This window comes from Hypomesus transpacificus, chromosome 19 (assembly GCF_021917145.1).
Source record: "Hypomesus transpacificus isolate Combined female chromosome 19, fHypTra1, whole genome shotgun sequence".
Classification (NCBI taxonomy): Eukaryota; Metazoa; Chordata; class Actinopteri; order Osmeriformes; family Osmeridae; genus Hypomesus; species Hypomesus transpacificus.
Window position 1 is genome coordinate 13,675,664 of NC_061078.1, and position 16,043 is coordinate 13,691,706.

The following is a 16,043-nucleotide window of genomic DNA, read 5'->3' on the forward strand; positions in this document are numbered from 1 at the left end:
CACCAGGGGCACCATGACCGTATTGCCTTGACTCGTTCTCCGCAGCCTTAGAGCCTCACAGACCTGGTTGACTGAAGACAAGGAGGAAGAGCGACCACAACACACCACTCATGACAGGGAGGGCAGACGGCTCTTTTCTTAGATTCTTTTTTTTTTTTTTTTTTACTTGACCAAAGGAATTAATTTGACATCAATTAAGCACACCCACTTTTGTAATTATTATTTTAAATATTATTAATTGTATTATTTACAATGGTTAATGTATCTCATTTGATGAGTTGGGCTGTGCACTGTGTGGTGTGTCCTATGTTCTCTCCCTGATTGCACTAGTGTGGTTCTTGACTTGTGTTCTACGAGGCCAGTCTAGTGAACCTGGTTTAGGGAGTTGGACCAGGGTCTTCACTTGGCAATGGAGCCTAACTCCTGATCATATTACCACCTCCTTAAGAGTGAAAGGATTTCCGGTTTCAAGTCCCTCAGATAACCTTTGACTCAAGTGAAGAGTCACAGCAGGTGGTCCTCCATCAGTTTGGTAGTTGAATGCCAGGCTCTTTCCTTAGCCAAGATGTTCAGCAGAACATAGAATGTTGTGGTCCTTTTGTTCAAAGGGTTAGGGTTAGGGTCAGAACATAGAATGTTGTGGTCCTTTTGTTCAAAGCTTGAAATTCATTGTTACAAAAACAAACATGGAAATCATGAAATAAAGACATCGAACTGCATAATTGTTTTTTTTTGTTTATATCCATGGAATGCTACCATCTACAGTAAATAGGACATTAAGTTAGACAATGGGATTGCTAGGCTGTGGATGATTTTAATTTGGTGACATTTTCCTTAAGGTAAAAGATGTGCGAAAATAGCAGCCGTAACCTAAGATGTGTTACTGTGATACTGTGCCAGAAACCAGAGAGTCAAATAGCATTAACCAGTTTGGCAAAGACTGTTCTCTCTGAGTCATTTGGATCAGAGATTTTGAGGGGTTCTGATTTGGATTAAGTTATCCGTTGCTAAGAAACACAATTTTCCAAAGGGATGTTAAGGGATGGCTCAAAAAGAGTATCGAGTGGGTGGGTGTCCTTGTGGATATGACCTGTTCTGTAAAGTAGGCAGCTGAAGGGGAAGATGGGTCTCCACGAGGCTCGAAGGCTTCAAGAGGTTACTAAATAGTCTCCTGGCAACACCTCTACAAGTACTTCAAGGACTGTCTTCATCCCACAACGCATTATCAGACACACACTGGTGACTGAAGCTCATGTACACTGGAGTGGATTCAACCTCATTTCCAGCTATTCTCACAGCTCCCAGAAAATGAGTAAACATAGAAAAATAACTGAAAATCAAGATAGGGGTTTATTCCCAAAAATATTTCACCGCGGATACAGTACACATGCCATATATACTCATCATACAGTTTAGAATAAACAGAGAGGGTGCAAGATTGTTTTCGAAATATTAACACAGATGCATTTGTCGTGTGAAAACAAATGCCTGTATAAAATCTTGGGCAATGACTGTACAGTGAGTGAGAACAGACATGGTAAAACCACAGAGAACTGGTACGCTTTTCTACTACATTACGGGAGGCAGTCTCACTGCAGTTCCACGGAGGCGTCCTGTGCACCCTGGCCGACACGAGCATCCTCCCCAGGGTGTGCCTCCGCGTGGCCCTACACTAGGGCTGGAGCCACCACCCCCTCTGGTACTGGTCCCAGAGAGCCAGTACAGTCCCGCTGCTGTATGCCAATACTGTGACACCTCGGGAGGCTTGACGTGCGAGCTCCCGGCACTCATAGGGGCCAGGGCAGATCACTGAAGTCCACGGGTCCACCCAGGCCTGCGTCGGCCTCCAGGAGGCTCATGATCACTGCCATGGCAGCCTCGTCGTTGCTGGGGCTGCTGGAGCCTGGCTCGTCCATGATGTCCAGGCCCATGTGGGAGTTATCGCCTACGCAGAGAAACAGAGAGATGGGGAGAGAGAGAGTGAGGGTTGGGGGGGCAGTGAATATGTATTCTACCATCAGCCTTATTATACAGCTGCATACAAAACAGTCCATCATATCCTAAGTATTCTTTTATTTGCATGCGTTATACATAGATTTCGTATCTTAAATCTTATATCGTACACTAGTCAACCACTGACATTTTAGAGAAAAAAAGATACATACTTAGTATGGAATTGTTGGAGCAAGGATAGCCTATGGAGTCAGGGCCTGGGATCATCCCTACTGAGGGAAGATCTGGAGTTCCACCGTTCTGTATCTGAGAGGGAATGGAAATGATGATGTTACAGTCAGGGTCCACCACCGTACCCTCGGCCCAATCATGGTTGACGTAAACAAAATGTACAACTGACAGTGAGTCCATTTAGCTATTTCACACAGATGAGCAGTGAAGAGAGAAGCAGACTTCCGCTCTGGTAACAGGGGAGAGGGAGGGGGGAGGGTTGGGGCTAAGGGGGGTGAAGGAGGGCTGGGGGGGATGATGGAGGGCTAAGGGGGGTGATGGAGGGCTGGGGGGGATGAAGGAGGGCTGGGGGGGATGAAGGAGGGCTGGGGGGGATGAAGGAGGGCTGGGGGGGATGAAGGAGGGCTGGGGGGGGATGAAGGAGGGCTGGGGGGGATGAAGGAGGGCTGGGGGGGGATGAAGGAGGGCTGGGGGGGATGAAGGAGGGCTGGGGGGGGATGAAGGAGGGCTGGGGGGGATGAAGGAGGGCTGGGGGGGATGAAGGAGGGCTGGGGGGGGGATGAAGGAGGGCTGGGGGGGATGATGGAGGGCTGGGGGGGATGAAGGAGGGCTGGGGGGATGAAGGAGGGCTGGGGGGGATGAAGGAGGGCTGGGGGGGATGAAGGAGGGCTGGGGGGGTGGGTCTGACCTTCTTGCCTCCTGGGGAGGAGGTGTCTGGTGGAGGAGTGCTGGTGATGTTGTGAGGACTGGAGCCACAGCTGGAGGGGGAGGAACCTCGCATCCTTGAGTGTAAATAAAGAGGTCAAATCAGCAAGACACAAGATATAGGTCCGCACAGTCACATACAAGCACACCGACACTTCTACTGCCCTCCAGGTGTCCAACGGAAATAACCCGATACACAAAGATCTTTCACTACAAAAGGTGGAAAAGTCTTTATGGTGTTTAGTAAGTATGAACATGTGTTTCTAATGTTTACTGATGACTGCACAAAGTTCAATTTAAAGCTCTTCAGCAAGAGCTGTGTTGATACATTTGACACTGTTACAACAACATCCAGAACCTCTTTTAAGTGTGACACTGAAACCCTCTACGCATAAATCCTTTCATGGCGCCGGTTTTGATGTCAGCCCTATTAAACGACCATACGCTCACCTTTGGAGTTCCATGACCTCTTCTGCAATCATGCGCCCAATCTTCCCCGCCCCTGCTCTCGTGCCACCTGGGATGCCGGGCACGGTCTGGAGCGCCCGCTTCCCCGTGCCTGCGCCCCAACACGTCACATTTAGGATACAAAACACATTCACTCAAGAGTCATGTCAGTCATGTTTTTTTGTCAAAAAAATGACAAAGTTGAGAAGGACAATTTTAAGTAAGGAACAAAATGGTAAAATGTAAGAGTCCACTGCAAATGTTACCCATCGTTTCCTCACTCAAAATGGTCCTTCTCAACGTTTTTTTTTTTAAAAGGAAAGAAAAAGTTGCAGTGGTCTCTTTAAATGTTTCCAGTGCTGTAGCTAGATGCTCACCGTCACCTGTTGTGAGTACGCTGTCCATGCTCTGCGGGGAGCTGGCGAGCTGGGGGTAGTTGGAATCATCCTCATCGAGCACACTGCCGCTGGGAGGAGAGGAAGACAGGAATAGAGTGAGACATTCATCACTGATCATCTTTAGACTGCGTATTCATATTCTTTTGAAAGGCACAGACCATCCATTATCTTTTAAGCTGGACAATACATGATGGAAATGTACATCTTGGAACTATAACTTGCTGTTTATAATGCCAGTACTGTTCAAAATGCCATGAAATAGTCAGACTTTACTGTAACAAAATAATAAATGAGAGTAAAACGCAACAAAACATTAGCTAGCCATTGCTCCTGGGTGTTTCCTGAGAGCCAAGTCCCACATAAGCTCTTAGACCGATGTTTCGAGTACTTACAAGACGACGGTGTTGGTGGAGACAATGTACTCCACCTCTTTGGTCCAGGGGTTCATGAAGCTGAACCAGCGGCTCCTCAGAGTGATGAAGGAGCCATCTTTGATCTTGAACTTGTAGCAGTTTGTGTTGATCTTCTCTCTCATCTGCAGGACTGAGGGGAGGGGGGGAGGGAGAGAAGAGGAGAAGGCAGAAGGGGAGAAAGGACGGGGGTGGAGGTGGGAGGGGGGGAGGAGGAGAGGGGAAGGCAGGACAGGAGGGGAGAAAGGACAAGGGTGGAGGTGGGGGGTGAAGACAGCAGGCCGTGTGAACCTCCATCTGCAGACATGGCCTCTCGGTCACATACCAACTGCTAGTCTGTCCCAGCATTTCCTTCTGTGCACTAGCCACAGTCATATCTCACTCTACTTGCAATATAGGCAGATCTTAATTACAAGAAACACAATAAAACATGATGAGAGCACATAACTTGAAAGGTACAATTATAATTGCACACATACATTTACATTTAATCGTAAATGATTGTATTAGATGCATTGAAGAATTTGCGATAGTTTAGTGCACTTTAAAAGTGTACACATACCTTGTCGATGGCATTCTGCTAGATGCCCAATGTCATCTTGATGGAAATATTCATAAAATGAAGTACCCAGCAACTCTTGGGGGAGATAGGTCAAAATAGCAGTGGCCCTGTAAATAAGATTGTCTTTTAGATTAATATGATCTACTATCTAATATGATCTTAATATAAAATTAGGTTTAAAGTGCTTTTAAACTACACTGCTAATGCTCCAATTGTCCATGATTATTCTGCTAACCAAAGCAAGGATGATCCACTTTGTAGAAATCCCATGTACAGCATTCAGTACTGAACAATATCGGTGCTGCATTCAAGTTCTGTGTGACAGAGGTCAGTGGATTATTTTTAGTTGACATATCTACTCTGCCCTCTGGGCCTCTATTTCACCAGCTGGAACATTTTGCTGATGTTATTTTGGTACGTTGACATGACCTCACAGACGCTGTCGGCCCAGATCCAATCCCTTAAAACCAGGGACTTCCTGTCCACCCACTGGTTTGTTTGTCTGTATTTGTGATTGTAGGTCGGGCACAGGTACTTTCTCATATTACATTTTCAAATCATTCAGATTTCCCCTTTGGATGAAAGCTATACGGCTGACAAAAGCTATACGGCTGACTTTTCCATGTGTCTGTGTTACAGTGAGTACGTCGGTATCTCACCTCTGATCCACAAAGACAAACTTCCCATCTATGGCGTGGCGGGAGACATACTCCGTGGGCTTGACGTGGATGTCATTGTTCATTGGCTGAGGGACGATGTGGGGGTGCAGCCGGCCAATGGCTACAAGGCAGCTGAGGTTGCAGCCCTCGTTGTCGGGCTCGTTGTCCTCGTCCAGGCCCATCTTGGTGGGGGGCCAGCTCTTCAGGTAGCCCGTGCTGTGGATGGTGCAGAAGCTCTTCCTGTCCGCTGAGAAAAAAGGCGGGAACGTCATACGTCAGTGTTACCGGAACAGTCTGCCCTAAGAACTCTCACGGCAACATCTACTAAACAATCCACTTCATAGTATTCCGATGAGTAGCTGTGAAAATGGTAAATCCTTAGTGAGAAGATCAGGTACCGATCGTCGACATGCTCCAAGGTGTGGCAACGTCATATACAGCGGGGTACCTTTCTTCTTCGAGCAGGTGGAGGTGTAGTCCTTGTCCTCCATCTTCACCAGGGGCCTGTTGCACTTCATCCTGCAGATGAAGGAGCGTCTGGCCCCGGAGCACAGCCTGGATGGCCCGGGGCTGATGTCCGTTTTTACGGGGAGCCCAGCTGGAGATCACAGAGCTGCAGTCAGCCACAGCCATCACAACTTCAAAAGATTCATGTAAGTCTATGTGGACACATGGGGCCTTTGATATTCCAACTTTCTAATATTTATATTCTAATCATACACACAAACCAAACTAGTCCAATGTGAAGAGATAAAATAGATCCTGTGTAACCTCACATTTAGATTTACATAAAACAAATGGCGCCTGAGTGAATGTCTAGCTGGCAGCATGGGGGAGGATAGTCAGCTGATGACACAGGGATTCTGGCTGCTCTACTGGACCCTCCTCATTCAGCTGCAGATGTGGCCTGTTGAGGAGTTCTCCACGAGTCACCCAGTCAGCCCCCAGCTCTCTCTAAGGTCCATACACACACAAGCCCAGCCCTCCTGCTGCCTGCTAGCCCTCAGTCCTCCGCCAGGGAACATGCAGCTAGCCTTGAGGCTGCTCGGAGGATTACTTTTGGCATCGATAAGCCTCTCCCGCGGTGCCGTGTCTGACGAGGACAGCTGCTCCTTGACTTTGGCAATGTCTTTAGGATGCAGGTAATCAAACAGACTCTGGCCAATCAGGTCATTCTGCAACACGAGGACATATGACACATCAGACACAGTACTGCCTTCTTAGAGTGTCTTATTACACACACACACATACTACGTCTTTAGCAAAGTCATTGCTGGCCTCGAGTTAGCAATTCATGGCCCAGAGCAAGTGGTGGAGGACGTACTTGACTGTAGTTTAGGATTTTGAAGACGGACTCGGAAACAAATAGGATCTTCCCTCGGTCACAGCCGACAACAAACAGAAAACCATCAGCTGCCTTGAGAGAAAGAGAAAGAGAGAGAGGAGAGAGAAAGAGAGAGAGAGATGAGACTCAATCTGAGGTATATTCATCTGTAATCCAGTCCCAAATAAATGACACTCTACAGAGACTCACTCTCAGGATCAAATGCTTCAGTTCGTCATCTGACAGGAAGGCTGGTTTGTAGTTGGCTTCTGTGTAAGGGTTAGCAGCACCTGTTTGATGGAGAGAGATAATGACTCCATCTACCGTAATATGCACTTGGAGGGAGGCAGGCAGGGTATGAATTACGGGGGGGGGGGGTTTGACCCCCCCAATTAAGACTTGGACCCCCCCAAAAGAGGTAAAACAACAGGTCGGGGGGGGTCGATATACGCCCTGGAAAAAGGTTGACCCCCCCGACTGTCATTGTATAATTTGCACTCTGGAGGCAGGATTGGAAGACTGTCATCCAAAACTGATGGAAAAAGTTTGGAATATTTTAGAGAGGGCTTTGTTTTCAAAGGTGCATCAGCTATACACTCTTTGCATTCTTTCTCCCTTCACACAACTAACAAGTATGCTCCATAAGAATCTCAATATAAGCAATCATGAGAACACCTACTTTCTCAAATATGTAAGACATTGTACGTATATATGTATTACATTGGGCCATATTCTAAACTGTAATTCCATGGTTCCATCAATGAATACAATCCTGATGACCTCGTAGTGTCTTCATGTGCTGGACAGCCATGCGCAGGACAGTGAGCTTGTCCAGTTTGCGGGACATGGCGTTGCAGGTTGGCACTAGTGACGCCAGCACATCTATGAAGCTGTTCATTTTGTCCCTGCGCCTCTTCTCAATCTGACTGTGAGCCTCCCTGGTTGACAAAACACATGGAAAAAAACAAGACCTGCTTCAAACTCTCTTACATTGAAACACATCTTCAATACAAGCCTGAAGTGGCTTTGTCAAATTCAAAACCACATTCTTCCCCACAACTAATAAAGCAGAATGTATTATTGTCATGTATAATGTATAATTACCTGGCATTCTTAATGCGGCCTTGTGGATCGCAGTCTCTGTAAAAAAACAGATCACGGTTTCATTGAGTATGTGTTTAGTTTACTTGCGGGTGATGCATCACAACACAGTACCGGTAGCTACAATGTCAAGACTTGAATTGTCATGAATTGTAAATGATTGTACCGTCCAAGCTGCTTGTCCATGTCGGTGTCTATGCTGTCCCTTTGAGAGAAATCACATTGAAAACCACATTCTTAATGCGGCCCAATACAACATCGGATTTATGAATAATACAACTGATCTGATTTATGACTGTTTAAAAAATATATGACTGCATGATACCCCTGCAGTATGATCAATGATACGGAGTAATGAAACCAGATTAAATGTACGAAATGATTTAAAACAAAGAAATGCTACTCTGGATGCTTTGACTGGCATGCTGCAGAGATGCATTAGCGGTGAGATTGATTGAGTGATACAGGCCATAGGTTCTCATCTCGTCTGGTGAACAGCTTAATGAGATTTTCAAGCAGAAATGTATCGGTGCCCGGTGTTCGCGTGCAAGTTCTTCATCTAACCATCTGTCCAGAGCTCAACTGCTCTACTCCGTGTAGTATAGCGTGCTCATTTCAGATGCTTTTATGCCAAGCAATGTTTTGAACCTGCGACATTTTGATCTGCAGTCAAATGCTCAACCAATGAGCGACACCCATCCCCACGTAAACAACTGGTTTTGCCCAACCCGACTACAAACTATCTACTGTACCCATACTCACTGACCCGTCACTGTCGCCAGCGTATTCATTTCCGTGTGGCATTAATTTTGATTGACCTAAGTGGGGGATGAGGAATCTCATCCATGAAGCTTCAGATCTAAGGGGACACAATTCAGTTTGTCTGTTGTTGTTTGTTTTTTTTAAAGCAGATGAGGAGGGGGAAATCAGTGCATGGTGCCTGTAGTGAACTTTTAACAAAGGAATCATAACATATGTCGCTAATCATAGTGTATGTGTGTTTCTACATAAGGATAACAGAGGGGCAACTAGCTAAACAGGGTAGTGAAGATTACTTTGATACTTACTCAAAAGAAAATCCATCAATTCTGTGAAGGCAAGGACCCATGTATTACAATAAGCACTGACATTGCATTTGTGTTTTCTAAGTTAGTAGATACGGTCAGATATGGTCAAACATGTACCACATTTTCATCTAAACGGTAGGCAATCTATGATTGAAATACGTGTTCTATCGAGGACTGTATTTTGGGAGGGAGAGTATGCAAAGTATGGCGATGGAGGACAAACCTCGCTTTTCGAATGACCCAACAACAATGAAACAAGCAAAAATCACAGCACATGTAAACACTATAAAAAGCACAGAATACCACAACGGGAACACCAGCATTCACTCAAGCACAGGCAGCGCCTGAAACATGGGTGACTGACAAGCAGGGTCCTCAGAAGGCGGGTGGGGGTGGGCTGGGTGAGGTGACTCTGGGCTGAAGTCAGTGTTCCTTACTGGTAGTCTGTGGTGCTGCCTTTCCTCTTCCGGGTGTAATCCATGTTGGTTGTACCAATGGAAGAGCCAGGCGACATGAACTCATTCATTGTGGAGGAAATGTCCATTCTTTGGTCTGCCATTAGGTCATCTATGGGAAAAATTACATGTAACATCTATATATAACGCAATACAGTATTATACCGTAAAACAGCAGCTGTGTCTAAATGAATACAAATTGCAATCTAATGAAACCTTCAGAACAATGATCTTAATTATCTTATGACTGTAAATGATCAAAATACCAATGACCTTAATCAAATTTACAGTTGGTTGAAAAGGGTAATATTAGGTCAAGCACTCACCACAAATATTCATAGGGGCAGTTGTTACATTTTATTCCATTTCCTTGCAGTTAACTAAATCTGAAAAGCAAGACATCAGAACAGAGCCATGCAGGGTGTTTAGAGGAAACCGTAGGCCTTTCATCAGACAATACAAAGCCTTCTGACCCAACACAGTACGGGAGAAGATGGAGAGATAGCGGGAGTTATCTCTCAGGCACAAGCCTTCTTTCAGGGATCAACTTCATTCATTTACATTTTGCTGGATGCGAATGATGTGAATCAGCAGGCTGTTGACATCCATAGACATGATCTAGGCATCATCATGTTGAAGACATCGCCTTCAGACAGCAAATCAGAAAAGAGGACTGAATGCAGGTAGAGCTCGGCTAATGTTACCCAGAGATTACCGAGCAGCCTTTTCATTAAGCACCTTTCTATCCACCAGTGCCATTATCCAGACCAAGCAGGTGGCCTCTTCTTCACCTCTCTTGGAAAGATTCAATTACCTGCACAAAACCCAACACTGAGAGCTCCCTGCCTTTTCCAACATAATGTCCTTAAATGACAAAACATGCCAATCCGTTTCCTTTTAAGCCTACTAGACTGAGTTTTTTTTTTTTTACCAAACAATATGTTTCCCAAACCCGGAAAGCCTGTTGTGTATATGTTCCTCTTAGGTCCCTCAGAGGACCTTACCGCCCTGTTTATCACCACAAATCACAGTGGTCCTGTGACAAAAGCACACCAGAAATAATGTTCTCTAAGGTTCTTTACAACCTTAGATTCTCCACTGACCCAGACCCTCATTTTGTCTCGAGTAACAACAGATAATGTGTCTATAGCCATCCTTAGGGTCATCAAGACAAGAAGACCAAGGTCCATGTACCTGCTACCACTGCTCCGTGGTGCCATTTCTGCCCCGAGGCTGTCTTTACCGCTTGGAATAACTCTGTTGCAGATGTCCCCAGGACATGTCTAAAAACAGAGAAGGGGTAACACTGCATTCATTTCAGATAAGCTAATGACTGGCACTCGTCCAGTTCCCTAGGCAGGAACTCCTTGACATCCAGCCAAGGAGGCCTGTCCAAGCTCCCCACTGAGCACACAGGTGCCAGGCCACATGCCGTACTGGACAGCCAAAGTCAAACCAGAAGCGCACAACAATACAAATTGTGAGTAAACCTTTAGGCTAGGGGCTGTATCAGTTGAAGTGTTCTCTACCAAAGCTCTGCAAAAACACAAACCTTTACTACACCTGCATTTAGCCACTGAAGAGGTGAAGCAAGGAGAGATTAGTCAGGGCCAGGTGTGACTTTCCACGGCACCTGTGATTCATCTGCACGCAGCACTAAAACTGCTATCCTCCACAGTGCTTGTTGTGCCACTACAACCGACTCTTCCCTCGAGCAGTTCTGCTTCCGTCAGACCTACAGTGGCATCACAAGAGGGATGCTGTGTCATCCAAGCATCGCACGTAGCCTCGTGTGAGTTCAGAATTTGCTCCAGTTTTGTCTGAAAGTCAAGCTTCAGTCGGGCAGAGCATGCACTTTACATAGCCAAGGGGTGATTAGAAGCACTCTCTGAGGTAAAGACACTGAATTCCGCACGCACACACACTCACATGCGCAAACACACATTTCATTATATGGACCAGTATCCAAAAAACACACATTATTGACTGCAATACTGAGTCAAGCATGACCATGCCTGCATCACAGTATTGTACATCATTCATGTCCTGTGGAGATGGATGCGAGTCATAAATGTCACGGATGACTCATTTAAACCTAACTCCACTCATCCCCGATTCATCATCAATCATTCTACCTTTTGTTTTGAAGAAGTCTCAGAATAACCCAGGGCTCTTTGTCCACCAACCGGCCCTGGGTACTGAGTGGGCTGGCCTTGTTGACTCTGCCAGTGTCTCCCTCTAGATTGTAGAAACAAGCCTGACAAGACCTGGGGAAGGAGATAGAATGACAGCGAGAAAGACAGAAAGAAAGTGAAAGAAAGAGCAGGGGAAAACAAGAGAGCATGATCCATGGGGTCCGATCAGTCTGTTCAGATTGCCATGACCAGCTGGGCCAGGCTTACATGGGTGACAGATGGGGTGATCAGGAGATGGTGGACTGTGAGGTACGGGAGACTCAGTCACAGCTCCACTGCTCTCTGTCTGACACCCGCCGCACACCACAACGAACAGGGTTCCTGGTCTTATGGCTAAGTCGAATTGGGATTCTAGACAATGACAAGGCTAGTAGGAAAAATGCCCAGAATGCTCCATTGTAAAATACACAACTTCATCTTCATCAACGCACTTCATCTACATCTTGTGAACAAGTCCTCTTTCCAGTGTAAATGACAACAAGGTGCTGCCCTCCTTCTCCACATTGTGACATTGGTGTAGCCTTGTGAGTAGGGCTGGTTTAACCTTACTGAGAGAAGTTGTCAACACCGGACGCAGCTACTGTACCGTCAACAGCAATGTACAAGGAAATAATGAGAGGATACTTCCCTCTGCTTGTAAACATTCCCCTAAGCATTCCCCTTTGTGTACACAAACACATGTGACGTGCACCCAGACACGCTGTATAAGTTATACAGTACACTACATTTTTCTGTTTTCGTTTTTTCTTCCTGGTCATATCCGAGCATTGGAAGGCAGGGACACCAGCCATAAAGACTGAACACTACAATAAATGAGCATTCAATTGATGATGATTCACCTGATTCAATTGAATGGGTTGTTATCAAGCTCTGTGGAAGCCTGGTAACGACCATTCATTCAAATCAGGTGTGCTGGATCAGGGAAACATCTGACACATACAGGACAGTGGTCCCTGAGGGCCAGGATTTGACACCCCTGCTCTAGATAATAAATTATACCAAATTACGCATTTACTGACTTCATTTTCGAGATGTTACTCTTAACTTTAAGATATTACAGATGTGTTTAGGCTACTATGGACACAAGTGGTTGAACTATTAGGCTATTGATTAACTGACTGATAGTGAAATTCACCAAACACTAATCAATCGTTGTGACAAATTATGACAGCTAATTACTGCTGCAGTTATATATAATTCAAGACATTCTGCACTAGAACGTGTACTGCATATAAATGTAATATGGGGAAACCCGCTTTCTTTGACGTTGACCGTGGATGTGACGAGCGACATTTTTTAAGACAATATTGCCTTCAAGTCGTTCACAAATCGTTTAGGCAAACTACTAGTACATTGACTGGAAATTATAACAATGACGTGAACCCGGTGTCGTGCATGTATTTGTGTAATCTTGGCATAACGCCCAACAACGCATCAACGAATAATGTCCAAATGTCACATTTTATTTTATTCTATAGTCTGTCACAGACTACGCACATTCTGAGTTTAACAAGGCTGTTCTTCCCGACCTTACGCGACATTTTAGAACGTATTTGAGTGTCTAGATGACCTAATCATTATTATTAGATAATAATTAGCCTACAATTAACTTGCTCTATTGTCTCACTGGAATAAACGATTGCTGCACTTGATCACGACTTTAATGGTATCGTGTGCCTTTAAAAGTTAGCCTGTAAACCGATGACTACGCCTGTACTCGAGAACATACAGTATGACTGAAAGCGAATAAGGAACATACTACATCCACATCATTGGCTAATAACTTAATAAATTAAACGTTATAGATTACATGCCATTTATCATGCTGAAATACTTACGTTTGATAGGGCAGCACATTCACTTGCACGCGAATAGATCTCTTGTAGACAGAACAGGCACACTATGACCTACTTTCCTCTGCCTGTAATGATTGTTGCACCACTAACCTACTTTCTGAACCAATAGGCAGCTCCGGAGATCAAGGAGCTTGGATTCTGCCAAATAGGAGCCAACCTGTCTCAAATATAAACCAATGAACAAAGGAAAGATGACATTTTTGCCCAATGAAATGTATTTGGCTAAAACAATCCACCAATCGTAACTGCCTAAAGGAATTCTTTCCACATGGGCATGTCAATAATAACAACAGAAGAAAGTGTTGGACTGCAATATCGCGGGTAAAAATGCTAGATAAACATATGTTTATGATGGATCTGATTATCCAGTTAAATGTTGCTAAGCATAAGCCTTTTGTTTGTTCTCCATTGCATATTTTAATAAAATGTTGATGTTGTTCACAGAATGGTCTCGTATACCAGTACACATTTCAGTAAATGGCCTACCTTAATACTATCAACTACCTGTTTACCGATACAAAAATCTGTTATGTTATCTACTTGTGCCTCGTAAAAACAGCTTTCTTTCACAGTAACAGGTTTTCGCCACTGGTCGGCAGCAGAGTATCTCATTATGCACGCCAGAAGGGCAGAGAACATAGCCAGGTCCATTTACACATAGCTTGTCTCATAAAAAGTAGACTTTGACATGGAAATATTAACTGGATGTTTCACGTCTCACACAGAACCACATAGTGTATACAAAATCTATATTTGCATGCAATATCATTGCTTTGACTGGAGAAAACATCCAAATATGCAATAGGACATATTTTCGATGCTTTAGAATCTCCGAATGCAATTTTGTATTTTTAAGGATTGGGGAAGGTTGAGTCTGATTATGTGGTAGAGTAATAGGCCAATGGTAGCTGTTACATTAGGTTCAGAAATGACAGATTTGGTTTGGCATTCCTCATCCAATGCAATCCAAAGATATTTGCTTTGATCTCATGTCTGTGCAAATATGACATATTAAGCTGCACCTGCGGATCAGTTCAGGGTGTATCAGCTGCTTGAACAGGGAGCTTGTGTCACAGCTTGACTTGAGGCCTGTGCTGCATCACCACTGAAGCGACTCTTTTCATCCGGTTCTCCTCATGTGAACCCTGCACCCGCTCACCCCTCAGTTCTCTCTGCCACGCAGAGAGGTAGGCATCTCGTCATCTCCCACCCAGGAACTCAGCAGGCACCAAAGCTCTCCCCAAGCAGAGCCTTGCTCTTATCGCAAAGCCTGCAGCTGCCACCTGGCCACATGCTCCACATCTGAAACATAACTCAGAAGAAGATCTATTGTTTTTAGACTACGATTTGCTGTAATTGTAGAATATGTAATGGAGTAAGGGGGCTCTAATTCCTCTCCTATCTCCTCTGCCCTCCTCTCCTCTGCCCTCCTCTCCTCTGCCCTCCTCTGCTCTCCCCATCCTCTCCACTCCTCTGTCCTCCTCTGCTCGTCCCTCCTCCTGCCCTCACTCTGTGCTCAGGGCAGCTGTATGAGATGGGGCCTGGAGTGTGAAATGAATGTTGTGTGCCACATAGACCGGCGCTGTGAAGCAGAGCGGCAGCATGGTCCCAGTGAGACAGCTGTGTCCAGTGAAAGGGCTGGTCATGCAGAGACTGTACGCTGGGCGTAGATGGAGATTCTCCTATTTCTGTATGATGGAACAATGGTTCACACCTCTGTCCAAGGCTCTTGCTCCTCTTGCGGTCGTTCAGTTACACACTCATTTTGTTTTGCACAAAGATATTTTGATCTAGACAAGAAGATGAAGGCTTATTGCTGCACTGACTGACCTTTTGAGGTAAGATGGCCGTTCTCCAAGGGCCTGCAGTAAAAATAGCCCGAAGATACATAAAGGGCCACCCTGACTGTTTTTTGCTTTTTTCTTTGCAAGCTGATCTTGTAGGAAGTGATGGTGAAAGGACGGCGTAGGACAAAAGGTTTTGGTGGCATCAAGAAAACAAAAGCTTGACGCATCACGTGTCAGTGAGCACAGCGGCCTGGTCAGCCATCTCCCATTTTCAGTCAGCCAGTCTCCCTCTACTGACACTGGAATCCCAGGAAGTAGACACTGCTTCTCCCGCCAATCATCTGCCAGCGTTTCTCTTTCCCATTTATGCCCTGAGAAAGGTTGTGGTAATCTGCTCTGAGGCTCAAGGGTCAGGTCATCTACCGTGAAAGCTATGATTAAAAAGAATAATTTAAAACCATCCCGCACATTTTAAATCCATGCCTGGATGTACAGTAACATCATGACTCCAGCAGTACCTTTGTTTCTCATTGTATGTTTTAAAACAATGTGTGCAGTGTTGGATGATATGTGTTCATCATGCTTCACTGGCCTGTTGAACAACCGGCTCACCCTGGGCTCAGTTTTCTGTGCCACTGAACTCAGTTCGGAGCTGTGTGTGTGTGAGGTGTTAAACACTGATTTCAGAAAATGTGTGCTATGCTTACATTTTTTCATTATCATCATCTGCCAAGGGTGAAGTACTCAAACCATGTATCCCCTTTGGGCTGCAACAAAGCCTGGATGTTTTCCATTGGAATTTGCCCCCACCCTATCCAATTACATTCGGGCACTTTTGTGGCCATGGGAGTAGTGAAAGAGAGAGTTGATGAAAGAAACTCACAACAACTCTA

The 16,043-nt window shown here is 45.3% G+C and overlaps 1 protein-coding gene across 6 annotated transcripts; it reads right to left on the reverse strand.

Moving 5' to 3' along the window:
* Positions 1-1,331: 1,331 nt before the first annotated feature.
* arntl1b (aryl hydrocarbon receptor nuclear translocator-like 1b) lies at positions 1,332-13,448 on the reverse strand. Of its 6 annotated transcripts, XM_047041467.1 has the most exons (21): positions 13,346-13,448; positions 11,448-11,579; positions 10,865-11,047; positions 9,639-9,698; positions 9,295-9,424; positions 8,858-8,878; positions 7,957-7,995; positions 7,794-7,829; positions 7,470-7,627; positions 6,900-6,979; positions 6,690-6,782; positions 6,423-6,540; positions 5,814-5,963; positions 5,366-5,612; positions 4,707-4,813; positions 4,127-4,277; positions 3,714-3,802; positions 3,340-3,448; positions 2,873-2,966; positions 2,166-2,259; positions 1,332-1,945 (listed from the first exon to the last, which is right to left on the reverse strand). In XM_047041467.1, exons 4-21 carry the CDS (start codon positions 9,649-9,651, stop codon positions 1,788-1,790), a joined length of 1,887 nt encoding a protein of 628 aa, XP_046897423.1. In that variant the 5' UTR covers positions 9,652-9,698; positions 10,865-11,047; positions 11,448-11,579; positions 13,346-13,448; the 3' UTR covers positions 1,332-1,787. The 6 variants fall into 6 exon arrangements, with proteins under 6 accessions (XP_046897423.1, XP_046897424.1, XP_046897422.1 ...); XM_047041468.1 differs by lacking the exon at positions 10,865-11,047 and having other exon boundaries at positions 3,720-3,802; XM_047041466.1 differs by lacking the exon at positions 10,865-11,047.
* Between the last annotated feature and the right edge of the window lie 2,595 nt (positions 13,449-16,043).